Source organism: Mustela erminea, chromosome 17, assembly GCF_009829155.1.
Source record: "Mustela erminea isolate mMusErm1 chromosome 17, mMusErm1.Pri, whole genome shotgun sequence".
NCBI classification, from domain to species: Eukaryota; Metazoa; Chordata; class Mammalia; order Carnivora; family Mustelidae; genus Mustela; species Mustela erminea.
This window is the reverse complement of record NC_045630.1, coordinates 29,866,795-29,889,633: the sequence shown is the minus strand read 5'-3', so window position 1 is coordinate 29,889,633 and position 22,839 is coordinate 29,866,795. Positions and strand designations below refer to the sequence as shown.

General features: G+C 42.4%; 1 protein-coding gene across 14 annotated transcripts in view; it reads right to left on the bottom strand.

Annotated features, from left to right (window-relative positions):
* ENAH (ENAH actin regulator) overlaps positions 1–22,839 on the bottom strand; it is a 131,392-nt gene that overhangs the window by 95,764 nt on the left and 12,789 nt on the right. For 2 of the 14 annotated variants that reach the window (XM_032319079.1, XM_032319080.1), the window contains exon 1: positions 9,726–10,115. The exons of 3 other annotated variants lie outside the window; for them this stretch is intronic. In XM_032319079.1, the coding sequence (XP_032174970.1) occupies positions 9,726–10,060 (335 nt within the window). In that variant the 5' untranslated portion in view covers positions 10,061–10,115. Of the gene's footprint in view, positions 1–9,725; positions 10,879–20,149; positions 20,410–22,839 lie in introns of those variants that run through there. 9 more of the 14 variants (XM_032319072.1, XM_032319074.1, XM_032319069.1 and 6 more) reach the window with 9 other exon arrangements.

The following is a 22,839-nucleotide window of genomic DNA, read 5'->3' as shown; positions in this document are numbered from 1 at the left end:
CAAGTGTATTGGAACTAATATTATAACATATTATCAATAACAGGAGGACATCCAGGACATAATAAAAAATTTTCATGAAATAATACTGCTTTCAAAGCAAAAAAGACCATGAAAATACATGTTGTGGGCTCAGCTGTGACCCCACCCCTCAGAAAGCCACTGTATTTGGAGATGGGACCCTTAAAGAGGTGATTAAGGTAAAATGAGATCTCATACAGCTGGCCCCATCCAACCTGACTGTTGCTCTTAGAAGAAAAGATGAGGATACAGACAGAGGGCAAAGTGAGGACAGCGAGAAGGTGGCCTTCTGCGAACCTAGGAGACAAGCCTCAGAAGAAACTGGACCTACCAATACCCTTTTTCTGGACTTCCGCCCCAGAGCAGAAAGAAGGTGAGTTTGTGTCAATGAAGGCACCATCTGTGGTGTCTGGTTCTGGTGGCCCCAGCAGCCTACCACGCTGCCCTTACTCTGAAAGGACTGAACGACGTAAAAACCTAAACCTGACCCCCCTCCCATATTAAAGAAAATATGCTTTTAGACAGATTACCCAGAAAGCACCAAAGAGAACATTTTACAAATACTTTTAATGAAATATGAGATTATTTTAAAAATAGACCTCAATTTAACCTACTGGAATACCATATTAAAAAGCTTTGGTAGTCCATTCTATTGCAATCCCAAAACTAGCCCTTCTCACACCTATCTAATAAAATAACCTACCTAGGTCCTGATTAATGCAGTGGACAGTGCCAACCGCAAAGACATGAGACGTACAGCAGAGTAGTGGTATGTCTTACATGTCCAACACTAAATAATGAATGATTTTTCTTTAAAGGCAGAGACCACAAACAAGAGCAGAGCGCCACAGCTGACTACAAGTGTCAGCACAACTTGGGAGCTGGAAAGCAGATGGATCCACACGGACGGACTGAGCAAGCTCAAGAACAGGGAAATTATCTCATGGAGTCATTGCTGGTACGAACAAAGAAAACCCTAGAAAGGCTCTGGAATCAGGAAAAAGAACTGGCTGAAACACCCCAGAAGGAGTCATCCATCAAGTCCCCAGATCCCATAACGCAAGCAAACAAGCAGACACGGAGCCCTCAGCATGGCCAAGTTCACAGGGGAAGGACATGAACAAAGGCATTTCTGAGGGAGGCCCACCGGGAAAGATCACACCAACAGCCCCCTGCCCGCCTACCCCAGCTCAGCTGCAGGGTCTCCGCAGCCCACCTTCGCCTCTCAGGCAGGAAGACCCTTTTTTCCCTTATAGGAAAAAGGACCTATAGACACTGACAGCTGAAAGTCTCTCTGAGAAAGTCGGATCCAGCGGTCTGGCCAATAGAGCGACACCCCTCTGTAAGGCTCCATCCTCAAGAACGTGCCTCCCAACTCATGGTAAGAGAAAAACAAAACAGAGCCTCACACTTAAATCTGACAGCCAAGGACCATGAAACATTCGTGAAATCCTCCAATTTGGAAGATAAGAAACAAATCAGAGGGAAGGGAGACATTTTTTATAAAACAAAAACAAGACAATGCAGGGAAGAGGAAAATTTTCTAATTACATATAATTAATATCCTCAAAGGGAAATATTCATTGGAGAAATAAGCATTTTATTAGAAGAAATATTCATTAAAAATTCTTTGAAATTAAAAAATAAAAAATAAACAGAAAGAAGTTCATGAATCCAGTAAGAGTTGAAACATAAATAACAACAAAAATAAATGAAGGGAAAAAGATAAAAGCTAGACCAGAAGGCCCAGAAACCCCATACGAAGCTCTTCCCTTTCAGATCGCCCATTACCAAACAAATAAATTGCTGAGCACTGAAGGGCTTATGCTTCTAGACTTAAAGCATCCATCAAAAGGCAGCACAATGATTTGGTTTTTACAGACTCACATTAAGACATACCACAACAAAGTTTCAGAGCACCAGGAATAAAAGGGAAGTTTCTAAAGCTTCCAGAAAGAAAAAACCGGTTTCTTCCAAAGGACTGAGAAACAGAATGATATCCAATTTTTCAGAGTAACCCAGAAACTCAAAGACACTGGAGCAACACCTTCAAAATCCTGAGGAAGAATAATTTCCAGTCTCGACTTCTAACCACAGCCAAATTACCAATCAAGTGGAGGCTCTAAGAAAAACATTCTTAGACACTGTAGGTCTATAAGAACTTGCTTCCCAGGCCCCATTTCTCAGAAAGCTACAAGTGGTGAGCAATACAGAAAAAAGGCAAAGAGAATTCACAGGACAGTGAAAATTATACTGTACATCGGCCAAAAAAGCAACTGGTCCAAACTGGAGCAGAAGGTTAAAGGTATCAAAAAAAATAAAAAATAAAAAGCCGCTGAAGGATGGCCTGGTATGTTTGTACTGAAAGGAGAGGTCACCATTGGTGGGCTAGTCTGAGGCCAAGAAAGTGGTGTGAGCGTGGAAAACGAAGTACAAAATGCCAAGATGCACCAAATCTAGACTCGACAAAGTCATCTGCAAGGAAAATGTGACCACGGTGTACCACAAAGCTCAGACATAAACATTACTTATGTAATCATAATAATACCAATCTTGGTTAAGATTGTTGTTACATAACTGTATCTAGAAGATGAAAAGAAAAACACGTATCACAGGAAGGGAGGAGGGACTAAGAAACTAAATCCCTACCTTCCCCAATGGGAAGTCAAGGCATAAATTCTAAAACTGGAGCGAGTCAAAAAATGTTTGAAATACCAAAACAACTTCAGAAGAAGCATGGAAAGGTGGCAGTGGTTCTTCTGGAAAGCTGGATTCTAGAAAGGAAAGGTACAGGGCCAGGGATGCCCTTTTTTTTTTTTTTTTTTTTTTTTAAACTCTAGGATCTGTGGAACTATTTGACTTCACAAACTATGTACTACTTTGATAAAAATTAAATGTCACAATCATGCTTTAATTTATAAAAATCATGCTTTAGAATAATATTTAATTACAGAGGAAAATATCCACAGTACATTACCAAGGGGGAATCACATTACAGAACATTATGTTCAATAAAAAAAGAATAGAAAATAAACATACCAAAAGTGGTTTTTTCTGGAGTAGTGGCATTATTTTCATTTTCTTATGTAAGCTTTTCTGTATTGTTCAAATTTTCTAGAATATACACGCATTACTTTGTAATTCAATTAATTAAGTAAAAAAGAAGTAAAAGGTCAGTAGAGCCCAAAGACCAAATAATTAAATAATGATTCCTGTCCCAGTAAGTCGCTTAGGCCCCACTGTGTAGTTAAAAATAAATTTGTAATTTTTATAATTACTATAAAACCCTGGGGGACACTCCAAATCTAGCAAGAAAGAAAAAAAAACAATGCCAGGTCCCCATGCCAGAAGCTGTTCTCATCTTTTTCAAGCATCCTTACATTTCATCTGTCGTAAACTTCACACAAATCTCTCTGAGATTACAAAGCTCAGAGAGCTGACTTCCAGCTTCAAAACTCTAGATGGGAGCGGTCACTTCGTAAACCTAAAATGTAACCCAAAATGCTGGAATACAGAAACAACTTAGAATTTCTCTTATGTCCAAAACAAAACTAAAATTAAAAGGAAGGGGGGGAGAGGGCAACCAATAAAGTAGAGGAATATTTACAAAACAGAAGTAGTACAACCACTACAAACGCTGGATTTGGCCCACACATGCGTTCGAGGGAAAACCAAATACTCGAATGTTCATGACATTGTACTATCCCAGCATTAATCCAAATGTTCATCAAAAGTAGAATGGATAAACAAACTAGCATTCCACACAGTGAAATAAAATGAACAAAATGAGTGACAACACAAACGACACAAAGCTGACGTTACACCAAGGCAGCAAGACACTGAACACGTACCGTGCGGTTCTATTTATGTAGGGACCAAAACAGGCAAAACTAATCTATGCCGTCACAAGTGAGACAGTGGCTTCCCTCTGAGGACAGACTGTGACTGTGAGAAGGCAGGAGGGCAGCAGAGTTCTCTTTGCGCTCTGGGTGCTAGGTACATGGGTCTACTAAGTTAGGGATGACTTAGGATATGTGTTCTCTCCATTACGTGTTATTCTTCAGTAACAATTTCAAATTTCAAATGACTAACAAGCACATGAGAAGATACTCAACATCAGTAATTATTAGGGAAAGACAAACGAACAAAAAAACAAGAGATACCCTTCACACTCACTAAGATGGCCACAACCAAACAATAAAAACAAAAACAAAAAAACTAAAAATCAGAGCTGGCAGAGGATGTGGAGAAATTGGAACTCACATACATTGCTGATGGGAGTGTAAAATGGTGCAGCCACTGGAGAAACCAGTTTGACACATCATGAGTAAGTTAAACACAGACTGACCGCATGACTCAGCAATTCCATCCCTAGGTCTATGTCCCAAGGAACTCAATAGAGGACCTCAGAAAAAGCTTACATATAAATGTCCACAGCAGCTCCATCCACAGCAACCAAAATGAGAAAGAACCCAAATACCTATCTACAGACAAATGGAGAATCAAAATGTAGCTATCTACATACCAAGCAATGGAATGAAAAGGAATCGAAGTGTGAAAAAGAATTAAGTATTGAAGCTTAATACAGATGACCCTGACACCCTAGCTAGATAGGAGACCAGCCACAGAAAGCCATACATTTGGTTCCATTCATTGCACATACCCAGAATTGGCCAGTCTGTCAAGTCAGAATGCAGATCAGTGGTTGCCAGGGGCTGGTGGGGGGTGACTGTTTCACAGGTATGGGGCTTCAAAGAGTGCTGGCAGTCACACCACATGACCAAGGTACTTAATGCCACTCACTCATGCACTTTAAAATGGTTACCATGGTAAATTCTGTGTTATATCTATTCTACCACCAAAAAAAAAAAAAAAAGTCTTTGAAAAAAGGTAACCCTTAAATGCAGACCAGGATATGGTTAGCATTTAAACTAAAAACAATCCATTTTGCAAAGAATTTTGGCAATAAATAATAAAAAAATTATCTCTGGGGACACCTGGGTGGCTCAGTTGTTAAGCGTCTGCCTTCGACTCATGTCATGATCCCAGTGTCATGGGATCGAGCCCCACATTGGGCTCCCTGCTTGGGGGAAAAGCCTGCTTCTCCCTCTCCTACTCCCACTGCTTGTGTTCCCTCTCCCGCGTCTCTGTCAAATAAATAAATAAGATCTATTTTTAAAAATTCGTTTTTGTCCAAGTTCATATTTCTCCTTCTGAGAACCCTAAGAAACAAACCAAAAAAAACCCTTTAGATCCAAAAGTGCTCATTATAACATTTGTAATAGCAAACCCCCCTCCAAAAAAGTAACTAAATGCCAAGCTATCAGGGAACGGGTAAGTAAATCAACAATATATTTATAAAATTAATTATGCCAAAATGAAAAATGTTTACTGAAGGCATCCATTATAAAATAGGGGAATATTTATATGAAGAAGCAACTGTGATTAAAAGCAAATAATACAAATTCTATAAACACAAGCCAATTATTGTAAAAGACTCAAAGAATGTTTACTGTGGGTTTGCTATGGACACTGTATTTTCATTCTACTTTCTGTCTCTTAAACAAAAGTAAGCTCTTTCTCATCTCTGGGCCCTGGGACCTGCTCTGTCTACTTGGAATGCTCTTCCTCCTCGCCTGACACCTCCTCTCTCCTGTCAACTCAGACTTCACCCCTGAGAAAGGCCGGGTTCCCCTACCCACTCCCATCACAACAGGCCTTGGTGCACCCCCCGACCCCGTCCCACCTTTTCCCACCCCACAGTTCCTCTTCTTTACACTAACTTGAGAGTAACTGACTTGATTTACTGGTACATACTGCTTCTCCATTCCCTACTAAAATACACCCCCTGAGTACAGGGACTCTCATCTTGTCTATATACACATTCCAGACAACTGTACCCACCAGCAATAATGAGTATTTGTGAAGCTAATCAATAAATGCTCATTAACCAGTTCCCTTTACTTTCCCACAGTTTGTCAATATTCTAAAGTATATACTACTTTTCTTTTTAATCCTATTTTTAAAGTTTAAACTACTTCAATGCGTAAATATTATTTATCAAGGCAAAGAAAATACAGAACTTTGTTGGTTATTCCCAAAGGACAAGCCAAGGGTCTAGTTTTTTATCACAACCACAAAAATAACTAGTTATAAATCCTTCCTAATAAAGGATAATGCTCTAGTATACTTTATAGGCTATCTTATCTATTTTCAGAAGCTTAGAGAGCTCAAATTTCAAGTTCCATAAGGTGTTTAATCACCTTCCCCAACACCAATCCTCCCTTCATTCTATCACCCATGCCCTTCCCCACCATACACCTTGAGTGCCATTTTAAAAGAGTCACATGTAATGCATAAGAATTATTTCAGAACTCACTGGAAACAGTATGCAAAAATATTAAATGATGTTGAGAAGTAAATAAATTTAATCCTACTTATATATATGAATTTCAAGTTGAGATACACTAGAAAAGCAGCCTCTTCTGTTGATCTGTGGTTGAAATGCAGTTTCACAAGAACATAGCTATATATAGCATTTATAATTATATTTATATTGTATCCATATACAAAAATTGAAAAGAAAAATATCCTTTTCTGAAGAGAGAGCGAGTCGTGATGTTCAAGAATCAAAAGTGCAACCACACTTTGTAGGCGACAATGCCAGATTCCAATAAAATACAAGCATTTAAAATTTACTGTCACTGTTTCCATTTGGCATTGAAAAACTGCACCCCTCCACTAAATCAAGGTTTGAAGATGCCTGGCTTAAATGCTAAAAATCTACTGAGCCAGCAAATATAACCTTGAACATCCAAAAAAAAAAAAGTTCTGTCATTTTATCATTAGAAGAACTTTGCTGGTGTACTGACAAATGTGCCAGCCATTTTAAAAGTAGATTTAAATTCTACTCACAATGATACAACCAAACTACATATACAAATAGACCTCCAAGTTCTTACTCTTCAAGGCTCAAAGATACCACCAGAGACCTTCTAGATTAAAAAAAACCTGCCCTGGTAACACAGAAAGACCTTCTACTGATGACTGACAGCTTACAGCTCAAGCCTAAATAGATCCAGGGGTTGTTAAGATCCTGGCGCATAATTCAGACACATTATCTGGTGTTTAAAGATGAGCATACATCCACATTAAAAGTTACCCACCACAGGCTCTTATTTCTGTAGTATTAAATAAATGTTCATTCAGATGATCAAAAGAATCTCAACAGAGCAGTACTAAGCCACAGGGTGGCAATTAGTGTCTTCTGTAAAGTCTAGACATAATTAGAACCATCACAGCAGGTGAGAGATCTCACCCCATGGATGCCACCCAAACCCACTAGGCAAACTTAGGATTCAACCAACTAAGTAAATTCCACTACCAACGCTTCTAGAAATTATTAGAATTTAAATTCAAACACAAAATATGGATATATAAATCATGCCTCATACAATCCAAACAGTAAGAAGGCATTTGTGTCTCTGCCATTGCCAAAATGGGTAAATAATATACAGCTAATTTTTTACATTCTGCTACCACCACTCATAATTAAACTCTGAGCAAAAACTAAGAGAACACACAAGCAACATTTTTAGTTTCCTCAATACTAGCTGTCAACTACTCTTTAAAGGAAGCTCCCCTAAACAGAAAGGTTATCCGTTAGCAGCATTATCAGCCAAAACAAAGTGAATGCAACAAGAGGACTGAGCAAAGAAAACACTCATTCTTGGGGCACCTGGGCAGCTCAATGTTAAGCATCCGCCTTCGGCTCAGGCATGATCCCAGAGTTCTGGAATTGAGTCCTGCATTGGGCTCCCTGCTCCGAGGGGAGTCTGCTTCTCCCTCCTCCTCTCCCTCTCTCCCTGCTGTGCTCCCTCTCTTGCTGTCAAATAAATAAATAAAATCTTAAAAAAACAAAAACAAAAACAAAACCCCTTCATCCTTGAAGCAAAGGAACACAATTTCAGGAACCAGGAAGCAGATTTCAGCCACATACCAATGTGTACCTAATCCCCAAACAGACTGTTTAGCAGCCGCTGCCCCAAACATGCTCCTGGAGGAAAATGACAACTCCCTGAAAGCAATCAGCCTTCCTAACATTCAACTTTTCGGTAACTGGGGAAAAGGAAAAGGGAACCATGGGCCAATATCCCTAAAAACTAAAATCACCAGCAGCCCTCTGCACAAAGGACTCACCCATCTCTCTTAAAAAAGAATGGTCATCCAGATACAAAACTGCCCCAAGGACTGCTTTTAGCCAACCAGATGCCAATTTAAATCCCTGTCTCCTTTATTTCTCTCCTTCTAAGAGAATACAGCACAGAAATAATGGGACAACAACTTCCTCTGCTCCTACCATCACTCCTGCTTCATCACTCACTAATAATTCAGGGATCCTAGACAGGTGCTCAGGGCTCTTCCCATCCATTCATTCATTCAGTCCAGAAAGAGTCACTGAGTGCCCACTAAACGTCACAAATTATCCTACCTTGTTTTCCTCTGAATCACTGATGAATCCTCAGTGATTTCTTTACTAAAACTCAACTAGAAGTTTTAGTCTTACAACACTGAAATGAAAAAGCAAAGAGCCAGCTCTGTGCCTTAAATTTCCAGTTTTTAACTATCTTTATACCAGCGACTACTAGGAAGCCCCTCAAACCCAACCAAACAAAACCCCAAAGGATTCTGACATAGCAGAAAGGCAGAAGGTTAAGAAAATCCCAAGACTCCTACCTACAATGGCATACCCTGAATTAGAGATGTCCAACCCACAACCATTCATCTCCCAAAAAGCACTTGCCAATGCTTTGAAGCCAATGAAAAACACACTGTACAGAATACAGCCAGTACTTACTGATTGGACACTCAGAGAAACAACACAGCTTCACAGATCAATACTTGCCATTACCACTGCAATGTATTCCGGCATATTCTATTCTTTCAGTTCAGATAAACGCTGTTAAAAACCCAGTTGGAGGGGCACCTGGGTGGTTCAGGTCATGGTCTCAGGGTCCTGGGATCGAGCCCTGCATGCCACTCTCTGCTCACCAGGGAGCCTGCTTCTCCCCTCTGGCCCCCTCTGCCCACTTGTGAAATCTGTCAAATAAATAACTTTAAAAAAAAAAAAAAAAAAAACCACCAGTTCGAAGACCACCACCCTAAACAGTCCTTGCTTGCCCTGCTCCCCGCTCCTCGGCCTTATTTTGGAGACAGAGGAAGGGAGGCGAACTCCTGGAGAGGACAGCCACCCGAGCCTGGAAACTCAGAGGAGTCCCTGTTCTCAAGGCAGATGACGGAGGGAGCAGCATCGAGGGGAAGGGGGTTTTCAAACCTGGGCATTCCGCTGGGAGACGCTGAATGGGTGGTCCTGGAGAAATATTTTTAAGACCTATCAAGTCAATTTTGCGGCCCCAGTACAACAATGAAAATCGCTGGTGAAGACAAAATATACCGAGTTGCCCATATCTGACGGGTTTTGTTTTGTTTTGTTTAGAATATCTTAAACTTTTTGCCTTTTGCGGGTTACCTAGACCACTTTTGAATGGACATCCGTGAAAGGCCAGTAACCGCCCTGAGCGAGCAAGCGCCAGGCGGAGGCCCGCGCTCACCCCTCCCGCGTCCTTGTGGAATGAAAGCTTTCCCGCCCTCTCAGCACTCTTCAGATGGGTTGGACCCGAGCGGGTGCTAGGGCTGGGGGATCGTGCCTCAGTGCTGCGGGGAGCTGGATCACGAGGTCCGTTTCGCCTGGTAGCTCCCAGTTTCCAGCACGAACTAATGGCACACTGGCCTGCCCATTTTCAAAGAGGTCCGGGTCACAGGTCTTCCGTGGTTTGAACGTGCACTCTGCCTTAAAGTCAGCTCCAACCCTGACCGGCCCCCTGCCCTCACCACGAGCAAGGGCGCCCTCATCCGCCCTGCCTCGTCCACCCCTCATCCTGGCCTTCCCAGGATGCAGCGCGGCAGCGCTCCCAGGGTGCCCCACGCGCCAGCAGCCTCGCACTTCCTGTGCGCCGGCCTCAGACCTCCCAGAGCTGCACATGGCCCAGCTGGACAACAGCGCAGCACCTGTGGCGGCGGGCGCCAACCCCCACCCACCTCCAGCTCGGCCTACGGCCAGGACCCACCCGCCTAGCTCTCTGAGTCTCTCCCGCCCCGAGCAGCCAAGGAGACGATCCTTTAGGCGATCCTTTCTGTCCCTGACAACCCGGCACTCGGCAGGGCCTCGGGCGGCTGAACGGAGTCTTCTCCGGGAAATCCCTGCCCCATTTCCTCTACGGAGTGCCGGCTACGCCGTCCGACCTACCAGCAGATTTGGTCGCTGGGAGAGCCCCTCACACCCCGGACCTCGTGTCACCACCACCCGGGCCGTCGCTGCGTCAGTGCTACTCCATGCACAGAAAACCTTCCCCAACACTTCCTCCTGCTCAAGCCCTCCTGACTCTCACCCCTGCGGCCGGGACCGCGGAGGACCTCCAAGTGACCTCTCTCAGCCTCAGGGCACCACGGGTTAGTCAGGTGGACAGAGAGACGAACACTGCACGCTCTCACTTGCACGTGGCACCTAAGAAGGACAAACCCACAGAAATATACTAGAGGGGGGTGCCAGGGGCTGGAGGGGGAGAGGCGGCCAGGGTGGAGAGGAGGGCTACACCGATGCAAGCTCAGTGCTGGGCAGTCTACAGCGCGGCGACTTCGATGAGTCGGATGTTGTTAAGACAGGGAGTCTTAAATGTTCTCGCCATAAGGAAAAAGGGGATTATGTGAGGGTATGGAGGTGGTGAGGATTTCACAACATACACAGATCAATTCTGCACGACGCACACTTAAACTTCCCTACGTTGTCAACAGCGTTTCTCCATAAAGCTGGGGAAAACAGCGGTGCACGCGTAATGAAATGGTCTACCTCCTCAACACTGAGGTTACTTTACATACACACCATGAGGATCCTATCACACCACCCACCAAACCCCTCAGTGGTTTTTACTAAATTATTTTGAATTCAGACTTCCCCCATATGGCACAGGAGCCTCCAACAACTGAACACATCCCACCACCTGGGCACATACTTCAGCCCCCAGCTTCGCTGTCACCTAACATGTCCAAATATAAGCTGCTACATGCCTGTTCTCCCTTCCAAAGCTACTCCCACAGCGCAAGGGGACAGCAGCATTTGGTCTGGTGGACAGGGACCATTCAGACCCGCTCATGCTCTCCCACAGTCTCCTCCGACCCCCCTCCTTGTAGCCCCCTCTCCTTGTAGGAAAGGCTTGAAACGCAGCTGAAACTTTCTACCCCCAACATGAAACATCCTGTGTACTATCATGTTAGATACATAGAGAGGGTGTTTTTAATGTGTCATTGGTCAACTCTTTAAAAAGTCTTATTAAGACCATGTAACAGCATGGAAAAGTGTTAATGATACCATGTTAAATCAAAGAGACACCAAAGCTCATGCATCTTAAGTGTTAGGGTTTATAGGTAACGTCGTTCTCTTTCCTATATTCCAAATTTTTTTGACAGTGCTTCTAATTTTAAATTGAGGGTGATGGATACGTTCCCTAGCTTGCCTGTGCTGATGGTTTCATGGGCACACACATGTCAAAACTTAATCAAACTGTACACTGTATATAAAATGTACATTAATGAAGCTGTTAAAAAAAATGTCTCAGTGGTATGCCTGAGAAACTGCTGCAAAATGTCATTAACCCAAACCTCAAACATGTAACTACAGGAAAGGCTGGAAGGAGGGGGTCCAAGCAGGAATCTGCTCCATAAAGTCAAAGACTGAATTTCAAAAGGAAGAAAGGACAAACCTGAAAAAAAGAAAGATATGCTTCTAAAGAAACTCCCCTCTTCCCCCCCACCTCCATACACCACCCAGTACACAGAAGCCTTCTCTACTCAGAGCAAAAAAAAATACTTGGAAGTTAAGGCATTAGAAGTGGAACTTTTGTACTGCAGAGATTCGGGATTACACTAAAACCCAGAAGAAAAGCAGTCAAGAACTTTCAAGGTATCAGAGTCCTTCCCATGGATTTAAGAAATCTCATGGAAAAAATCGAAGAAATAGGCTTAGAGAAAGGGCCAACATAAAACAAAGAGGTGGCAGGTTTTTTTTGTTTGCTTAGGAATATATGCTTCTTGTGCTTCACTTCTATTCTATTGCCCCACTTTTTTTGTGTATTTTATCCTATAATTAGTAAATTAGTCCTTTTCATTTGTTTTCTAAAATGTTTTTCCCAATTTTTTTTTTTTTTTGCCTTGCTAAATATTAAGAAGATACTTCTCCAAGGGTTCCCAGATTAAAGGGTAACCCTTTTGTGCTGGGTAGCTATTCTAAAAAACATCTGTTTTAACCTGGTGAGTAAGGAAAGAAAGGAAGAGCCAACATGTCTTTTTATCAAGGAATCAAAACCCCATAATTTCATCTATAAATCCAAAGTACAATGACTCTTTCATTAACAAATCTGTTGGAGGAGATAGAGACTTTAAAAGCTAAAAGCTGGTGGTTTCCTTGGAACGTTTATTGGACATTAATGGGGTGGGGGGGGGATAAATAAATAGATAGATAGATAGATAGATAGATAGATAAAAGCTGGGGAGCCTAAGTGGCTCAGTTGGTTGGGTGACTGCCTTCAGCTCGGGTCATGATCCTGGAGTCCTGGGATAGAGACCCACATCAGGCTCCCTGCTCTCCCTCTGTCCTTACCCCTTTCAAGCTCTCACTCTCATTCTCTCCCTCTCAAATAAATAAAATCTTTAAAAAATAATAATAAAATAAAAGCTAAAAGCTTTGTAATTTGGTGGCAATTGAGCAATCTGTCCTTGACAACAAAAGGGTGCTCTGTTTCCCACATCCGGTCTCAACCTCAAGGTGAAGAAGCTTAAAGATCCCCTGAAGGGAACATACCTGGGATCCTGGTTCTTATGACACCTGGCATGGGGTCAGTTCTCCCCAGGCCACAATCTTACGTGGCGTGTACATCCTGCATCACCAAGTAGGTGGGATGTGAAGTGGCTTCTCCCCTGCTTTGACACCTGATGGTGGAGTGCTTTGGTCAATAACGTTGATATGAAACACTCGGACACTGGGTCCCAGCATCCCTACTCTCCTACATGACCCACCCCAAAGATGGGAGTGGGCAAGAGCCAAGCAACAGTCTTAATGTGAAAATGAGTTTTCAGGGGCGCCCAGAGTAACTCCTGGTCAACCCAAACTGCTCATATTCTTCTCATCCCTGAGGTCCAAAGGCAGCTCTGATTCTGGAAGAGGTGTACTTCTTCAGCTGACCTGAATTTCCAACAGTTTCAACGAAATCATCTTGCCTACCATATAGACACAGCTTACGTATAACTAAGGTGGAGTCCCACCGAGAGGGAAGAACACTGCGTAGGAATACCTAGTGACTTTCTGGATTTGTAGCAACTGTGTTATTAATATTTCATCTCTTCTATTTCCCCCTCATTTTTATAAAGGCAAAAGTACAGTCACAATCAATCAGTGCACCCCACACTCAGTACAAGGGCACTAACAGTGCACCCCCAAGCCAGCAGCTCGTCCACCCTGCCAACCGCCCAGATTCTTGTTCATCAGCTGATGTGAAAAATACTAACCTGAGAACTGGAAGCAGTGCCTGCAGGCACGGGGACACATGAGAGCTCTCATAAGTAAGTGTCCTGAGTCCTGAGCAAGAACTTCTGGACTCAGTCATTCAGGAGGATGCAGACAAACCTTCTCACTAGAAGAAAATGATGGGATCTAAAGCTTAACAAATGAGGTGGAAGGCATTTGCCTTAACAATTTAGCCCTTTATGTTATTGTTTTAGTTAGGACTCTAAGAAAACGCTGTCATTGCAAGACCCATTTCTCAGTCAGTGTAATTTTGTAGGAACATACTGCACAAGTGGATTTGGACATGTGGTATCAAAGGTGCCTGTTAGATACACAAATGAATTAAGTTCTCAGATGACTGTCTAGAGCTCACGAGAGACAGGGAACCTGAAGTTTAAATCTGGGAATCAGCAGCACAAGGGGCATAAAGAAAAACTGGGAGGAATGCAACTTCTGAGGGGGAGAAGAGAAATACAGCAGAGGGAAGGACCCAGGGATGCAGCCAGGGTGATAAAGAGAGAATCAAGAGCTTCAAGTCCCTTAAGTCCAAGTGGCTCAAGGCCAGGAGGGCTGACTGTGCTGGATGCAGTGACAAAGCCCGGGGTGACCAGGAGTCCCTTCCCTCAGCCTGCTCTCCTCAGAGAAAACATTCTTCTCAGCACATGAGAGTTTGGAATCCTGTAACAACCATTCTGAGAAAAGCCACTTGACCTCCAGAGTTGCTAATGATTTTCTAGCTAGAGAAGCAACAGTAACTCAGGCTACATCCCAGAAGCACCCCCTGGACCTTGTTTGGGATGCGTATGCTGACTGTACAGAGCCCAAAGGCAGGGGGAAGGAGACAGCCAAACCTATTCCTGCCCCCAGCTTCCAAGGGAATGGCATTTCCAAAGACTCACTCACTACTTTGTCCCACACCCTCCAACTTATCAAAACAATGAAAGCAGAAAGAGTCTGTTGCTTCATGCATCCAAAGGGCACAGCAGTAAATGAGCGCTTACCTAGGCAGCAAATGCATCATCACGGAACTTAAAGAGAGCCAGAGGAGATGGGGGTAGCCAGGCCCTCCTCCTCCCAAACGCAATCCCACCACCTTTAGAGTCTAGGTGTGATTCAGGATAAAGGCCCAGTGGAGCCATGAGTCAATCCTTGTAGATTTAAAGGTCAACATCAAAACATTCTCTGCCGCCGCCGCTTGCTGTGAAATGGACACTCTGTATATTTGCAGGCTGCCATGAAAACTGGCACAACACTTCTGGAAAGCATTTGGCACTGTGATTTAAGAGCTTTTAAAACGGTTTCTATTTATTTGGAGATCTAATACTATTTCTGGAAATCTATCTTAAGGAATTAGCTGCAATTAGGAGGAAAAAACCCTTTGAGTTCATAAAGCATTATTCATTATACAGAATCACTTTAAACCATGTAAATAGCCATTTAAAAGGAAATAGGTAAATTACAGTGAAATATGCAACTAATAAAATTGTTTTTTTAGAAGCATAGAAAATGCAAAACATCAAATGAACAAAATATGCAGAGCTCATAATCAAATGTGTACATGAATGCACAAAAATAAAGGGAGGAAATTTTTTTTTTAAGATGGTGAACAGTGAAGAGAAATGGAAGTAAACTGTAGAGCTAATCTGGTTGATCAGGATGGTACATACAAATCAGGGGGGATTCAGGCCAAGGAGTCTCAAGGCAGAAGATGTGCCAGAATATTCACAGGGGGAGGGAGAGAGTCAGAGGGAAGAGTGGGTTCTTTAGCTAAAGAATGGGAGTAGAGGGATGCCTGGGTGGCTCAGTTGGTTAAGCAGCTGCCTTCGGCTCAGGTCATGATCCCAGGGTCCTGGGATCGAGTCCCACATCGGGCTCCTTGCTCGGCAGGGAGCCTGCTTCTCCCTCTGCCTCTGCCTGCCTCTCTGTCTGCCTGTGCTCGCTCGCGCTCTCTCCCTCTGTCTCTGAAAAATAAATAAAATCTTTAAAAAAAAAAAAAAATTAAAAAAAAAAAAAAGAATGGGAGTAGAGAAGCACCTGGGAGGGCATCCGACTCTTGATTTGGGTTCAGATCATGATCTTGGGTTTATGGGATCGAGCCCCGTATCAGGCTTTCACTGGGCGTGGAGCCTGCTTGGGATTCTCTATCTCCCTCTGCCCCTCCCCACCCCTCTAAAATAAATAAGTAAATCTCTATTTTAAGAAAAAAAAAATGGGAATAGAGATGTGGTCCCTAGCAGAAAGAAAATCCATCATCTCTTGCATTAACAGAAAGCTCCAAGGACACCGGGCACTGCCCTCTCCTGCCTCACTCCAGCCTTCTACTCCTCATTCGAGATTGCCAATATGAGCGTCAAAAAGGTTCTCCATGAAGAAGAGGAACATGAACTCAGAAAACAACTGAGAAGCAGAAGATCCAGTGCTGAAGGGCTTCAGACTTTGGATGCATCACATCAGAATTCCCTCATAACCTACTTCCCTATATACATGTGTGTTAGGCTACCAGAAAACACCGTGCATTCTGCGCACTCTCCCAGAAGGAACAGCATGGGAAGTGGCCCAGAAACAGGCCGGAAAAGGGCACTAAATCCTCGACATGTAATTAGCCGTAACATTTATAATTTTATACACAATTCGCCATAATAGAAAAGAACACAAACTGCATCCTTTTAAAATTTATGTCATACACGATTTATAGCCAAACTAAATGCAGTAACAGTCCAAAATGCTGGCAAAAGATACTAAATTTACTTGAAAAAATTCTGTAGCTTTTTTTGGGGGGGGGGTAGTTTTGAAAAGATCATCACTCTTAACCACTGCACAGAAAAGAAAGTGATTCAAAGAAAGGGCGCCGTCTCGTGGCAGCTGAGTACATGGGTCTGGACTCCAAGGCCCAAACCCCAATTCCATCTAGCTAGTTGCGTGTCCTGCTCTATCTCACACAATGTGTGCTCTCTTGGAGCACAGCAAAAGCACCGTTTAGGTTTGTCATGAAGATTAAATGAGTCAGTTTATCAGAAGCACGTGGAAGACAGCCTGGCCTAGGTCACTAACTGGCCTCACAGCCTGTCCCTGGAGGAGGACAGAGGGGGTGGCCAGGACACCACTGTGAAGGTGCCCAACGCAAACATCCCACCCCTGAGACAGGAGACAGTATGTATACCGTACCACCATGCTCTAGGAAAAGGCTATTATCTGTCATCCACTTGCTATCAGAAGATTTTGATTTCTGCTGGAAAAAAAAATAATAAACTATTAGATTCTACATGAGATTCTATATAAGGCTAGGAATCCTGTAAAAATAATCTTTATCAAGCAAGGCCTTCTGACATTAACTTCTGGACCCATACTTCAAAAGAAACAAATAAAGCTCTGATGTTCCAATTACTTAACTTGAATTTTCCAGCAAAAATGTACTCGTTTTTGAGTAAACAGTAACAAAACAAATATACAAATACAATACAAAGCAAAAATATAAAACCCTTTCTTTGAACACAGCATCTCAGTGTAACTTATATGTGAGAACAGAAAGACCTCCCAGGCCTTTAAAGTAACCAATTATAAAAAGCAAGGAGAATCATCTTTAAACGTCTGTTTTAAAAAGAAACCTTGCAAAATAGCCCAAAACCACTTCTCTCCCATTACAAAATGAGCATGTGGTGCGAAGGGACACAGAATACCAATTTCCGATACCCTGTACTGACTGACAATGCTTGTTGCCTGGCAACGAGGGCCCGCAGGCTGGAAACAGCACAGAACTCCTTTTCTCCACTTGCCAAGCCACAGTTAACCCTGTTGTAGCTGAGAAGGGATGCAAACACTGTCAGGCAGAGACTACCGCCAACACCCACAGCCTAATGGTAGAAAATCTAAAGCCACAGAAACACAAGCCCAAGTCCCAGCCCATTTATATCTTGAGAGCAACTGAGATGCCTTTACTCTGCAGGTTCCCTATGTACAAGGAAAAAACCGCTGCCCAGTGGACACATTTCTTTGAAAAGCATCATCTGCAAGAATTGGTTTACAAAAAAAAAAATCCAGGATGCCTGGGTGGCTCAGTGAGTTAAGCCTCTGCCTCCACTCATGTCATGATCTCAAGATCTTGGGACAGAGCCCCACATTGGGCTCTCTGCTCGGTGGGAAGCCTGCTTCCTCCTCTCTCTCTGCCTGCCGCTCTGCCTACTTATGATCTTTCTCCTTGTGTCAAATAAATAAATAAAAATCTTTTTTTAAAAATCCTAGGTAATAACATGCCCATGCATCTTTTGTTTTATAATTTAAAAGAAGGAATTTGAGTGTTTCATTTTTTTTCTAAAAATCATAATTTATGAGTGAGGGCTGTAATTTTCTAACAACTTAAATTTTTCCCAATTTAAAATGTTATTTGAACTATTTGTATGTATTACCTTATTACCTATACAGGTAATTAGTAACATTTCATAATTTCAACAGAATTCTGCTTTATCTAAAGACCAAAACATAAAAGCTTGTTATTATTCTTGCCATGGCTTTAAAAACGTTCATCGTTTTGGGATTTCCCCACTTCTTTTTTGAAATGGTTGCCACACTCCACCTAATAAACAGATTAAATACCAGATAAAATAAACTTACAGAGTGGCTCTCAAACTTTTCGAAGATGAGAAGGCCATTTTAAAGTCATGACTTGTACGTTGACTGAGAAAATGTGATTGAAAAGCACTTTGGGGGGGCCCCTGCCATGGATGGCTCAGTCAGTTAAGTGACCGCCTTTTGATTTCAGCTCAGGTCATGTCTCCAGGTTGTGGGATCAAGTCCCATGTCCCCGTGTCCCCCCTCCCCTTCCGCACTAAGCAGGGAGTCTGCTCAAGATTCTTTCTCCCCTCTCCCTCTGCCCCTCCCTCTCTCTCTTTCTAAAAAAAAATACATATAAAAGCACTTTGAATTTACTATCTTTGAAATTAATCTGTATAATATCTTAACAGCATGTACATATTTACTTGAAATATGATGCATGTGAATTGAAGGCTGGCAGCTCAAGATCACAGGCAAAGCTTGGTGCACACAGGTGTATAAGTACTCTGCAAAATAATCTTACAGCTGCCCTCAGAGCCCACAAATGGGAAGTCATTAATCTACCAGAAAAGTTCAAATCATTTTGAAGACCTAGGGTAAAGTACACACAGGTTTGAAAATGAACCACTCCCAGGTTCGGGTCCAGGCTCCACTGCTTGCTGGCCATGCTCACTCATGCGCTGTCTCTGTCTCTCTCCAGCCAGAGCATCACCGAGGCTAATCCCCCCACTGCAGGTGGCTGTGCCCTTCACGGCCCATCAGTATCATTCCTTTACCCTGTCCTTCAAAGACTTACAAAATCTTGCCCCCCCCCACTACATTGCCCATCACTTCCTTCCTGTACAAACTCTGAGAGGAGAGCAGAGACAGCACAGGATGTGATTGATCTTAAGACTGGACCTCAAATCTGAGCAGCAGAAAGTAAAAGTAAAAATTCTTTTACTAGAAAGTAAAAGAATTACGGGCCGTATAAAGTCTGAGGAGCAAGGTCTTTGAAATTAGGCAGGACTCTGATTTGAACCTCAGCTGTCATTCACCAACCACATGACTAAACCCAGGATTCCTCCAACGTAAGTGACCACACCAATCTCCCGGCTTATCCTAATCCGTTATATAAAGTGATTCACCAGAAGCACCTAGCAAGTCGCGTGAGCAAAGGTTCACCTTGGAGATACTGTGACCTCTAGCCAGGAATTCGTACCCTGTGCCTGGCCTGTATCGAGCTGCCAGATCAGTGAGGAAAACTCATCAAGTCTTTGGGACACAAAAGTTCATCATGAAAATATCTTTTAAAACAATGAGCTAATTAAATAATTGCATGAACTAACAATGAGGTATAACAATTTCTTTCAATGGTTTTTTTTTTTTTTCCATTTCACTTGTGTTAAAATTCAAAGTTGATTTTTTTCATCTTCATGGAGTTCCTAACTTAGAAATGGGATTTTATCAACTGATTTCAGGACAGATTTTCTTTCTGAAACACTATTTACAAATTGTGGTGATGTTACCAAGCTAACAGATGTGTCTTTTGTAATAAAAATACGGAACAGCACAAAAATCACCTTTTCTCACTTAAAACATTTAAATATTTTAAACGTTAAGCTTTTTTTTTAAACTTTTCAAAATTGTACAGTAATTCCTGATATTACAGAATTTAGAGTAATAGATCTCAACTGAGAGGACTTTTCCGCCATGCAACATTTGAGGCTGTCTGGAGACATCTTTGGCTGTGGCCACTGGGGGCCACTGGGAGACGGTTGGGGTGAGCTACTGGCATCTACGGGCAGCAACCAGGACAGCCCCCACAACACAGAATATCTAGCCCCACACATCAATAAAGCCTGATTGAGAGGTTGGGATTCACAGTGGAGGAAAAAATACTTTCTTTCAAAATGACGAGAAATATCTAGTTTTCCCAGCATCATCTGTTGAAAAGATTATCCTTTCCCCATTGAATGGCACCCTTACCAAAAGTCAACTGACCACAAATGTGCAAATTTCATTTCCAGATGCTCCGTCTTGCTCCACTGGTCTACAGGGCTGTATCCACACTGGAGCCACACTGCTGGGATCATTGCAGCTTTGGGGGAAGTTCTAAATCAGCAAATAGAAGTCCTCCAACTCTATGCTTTTTCAAGATTGTTTTTACTATTCTGGATCCCTTGAAATTCCATCTGAATTTTAGGGTGGGCTTCTCTATTTCTGCAAAAAAAAAACTGCCATTGGGATTTGACAGATTATATTGAACGTGTAGATGACTGTAGTACTGTCATCTTAACATTATTAAGTCTTTAATCCATGCACAGAGCTCTCTTCATTTAATTAGACCTTCAATTTCTTTCAGTAATATTTTATAATTTTTAATATACAAGTCTTTCACTTTCTTGCTTAAATTTATTCCTAGGTATTTCATTCTTTTACATAGTACTGTAAATAGAGCTGCATTCTTATGTCCTTTTTCAGACTGTTCACTGCTGATACATAGAAACACAACTGATTTTTGTGTGTTGATCTTATGCCCGGCAATTTCTTAGTTCTGGTAGCCCTTATGGACGTTTTGCATGTGTTTCTATTTAACGTGTGCGTATGCACACATCCCCCCAAATGTGTCATCTTGGGCAGTTAGCTGATCAAAGGGAGAGATGAAGGAGACCAAAGTTGTGGCCCATACCATAGTAGGAAACTATGGAAATGATGTTGAAATCCTAACACCCACCCTCCACCCCCCACCCCTGTACCTCAGAACCTTACTCGAAAACAGGGTCATTAGAGATGTAATCAGTTACAATGAGGTCACACTGAGGTAGGTCGGGCCTTTAATCCAATAGGACCAGTCTCCTTAAAAGAGGAAAACACCACACGAAGACAGAGACACACAAGGAAAGGTGGCCATATGCCCACAGAAGCAGAAAGTGACTGATGCATTTATATAAACCAAGAAATGCCAAGGACTGCCAGCAAACACCAGAAGCTGGAAGAAGCAAGGAATGAATTCTGGCTCAAGACTGTAACATAAAAATCCCCAGTTTCCAACCTACTGGCCTGCCCTACCAATTTCAGATGCAAGATCAACTCGTCTGAGTTTCCAGTCTGCCTTACAAAGTTCAGATGTATGAGCCCGGATTACCATGACTCAACTCCAAACATCCACCAGTAAAGGGAAAGAATACATTTGGAGCTCACAAAAAATAAACTGCCTGCTTCACAACTGTACCCATGATTTGTATAAAAATGTTACTGAATCAGTTTCTGATTTTAGTGCTTTGTGCAGATTCAAATAGAACTGCACCAATTAATCAGTTAAAAGGAAACAGAATTGCTGATTGGGTGATAGGATACCTATTTGAGTAAGGTTTCCAGGCAGAAAAAAAGAGACTTGATGTGTCGTCCTTATACTACATAAATGTATTAACATTTACATATGGAAATTTCTTATCCCAATATTACACCATGATACCTTCACTTTGTCACTTAATCATACCTTTCCGCGTAACTTGATTATAAGGGTATAAAAACCATACTGTATTTAACTCAAAATTGTTCAAAGTACTATCTTAATACCTTTGAAAAATAGCAGAATTCAACTAGAGAATTAAAATGGGAAGGCCTAAAACAATCAATAATCACGAGTTTAGTTTTTGGTGTTTTTTTTAATTATAAGTTTATTTTTTTAATTTATTTTTTAAAAGTTATTAGAAGTCCCTGATGATGCCCAACATGTTACAAAGTGCTTAGGGAAATGCACCTGAGTAAAAGCTTACCTTTAATTTTTTGAGGGAAAACATGCCTGGAGTAGTACCAAATGCTCTGGAATGTGAACAGATGCTATCCACCCAAGAAGGGAGTGATCACTAAAGACATAAAGTAAAGAGAAAACTGAAGCAAGAGACAGAGTGGGCACCAAAGCAACTTTCAGGAAGACAGAACAGAAGAAACAAGACCAAAATCCCATGGGCACCTTCAGGGAACCACAGACAGACCATCCTTAAAGACTGGCCTGGTGGAAGGCTCACAGAAGGTGCCGAAGGGCCAGGTGGAGACATCAATCCTGAGTGCCACGGGGACAGGTCAAGGGTCTCAGGAGCAAGTGTGGGGCCACACAGCGCCCAAGCACAAGGTTGGGAAGGTCGGGGAGAGCTGAAGGTTGATGGGGGAAACAGGAGGCTGGTTCCCCACGATGCAGACGATGGCTCTACAGTTCAGAGCTTTGTTTTTCAATTTGAAGATTCCTCTTAACACATTTTAAACGTCATCTTAAAATATAAGTTCTCGGGGCACCTGGGTGGCTCAGTGAGTTAAAGCCTCTGCCTTTGGCTCAGGTCATGATGGGGGAAGGGAGTGTCTCTGCTCAGCAGGGAGCCTGCATCCCCCCTCTCTCTCTCTGCCTGTCTCTCTGCCTACTTGTGATATCTGTCAAATAAAATTTTTTAAAAAATAAAATATACGTTCTCTAAGAGTTTAACTGGTTCCTTGCTCCTAGAGTGCCTAAAAACAGAAGTCATTCACATTCAAAGAAAAAAGGCCAAGGAACAGTCAGAAACCTGTACTTATTAAAATAAAAGTAAAGGTGCAACACAAAGAAAAGAGTAACTAGAACACACCAAATCCATAAATCCTCTAAATGCACCACAGCGAACTGCAAAACAAGGTAATGGACT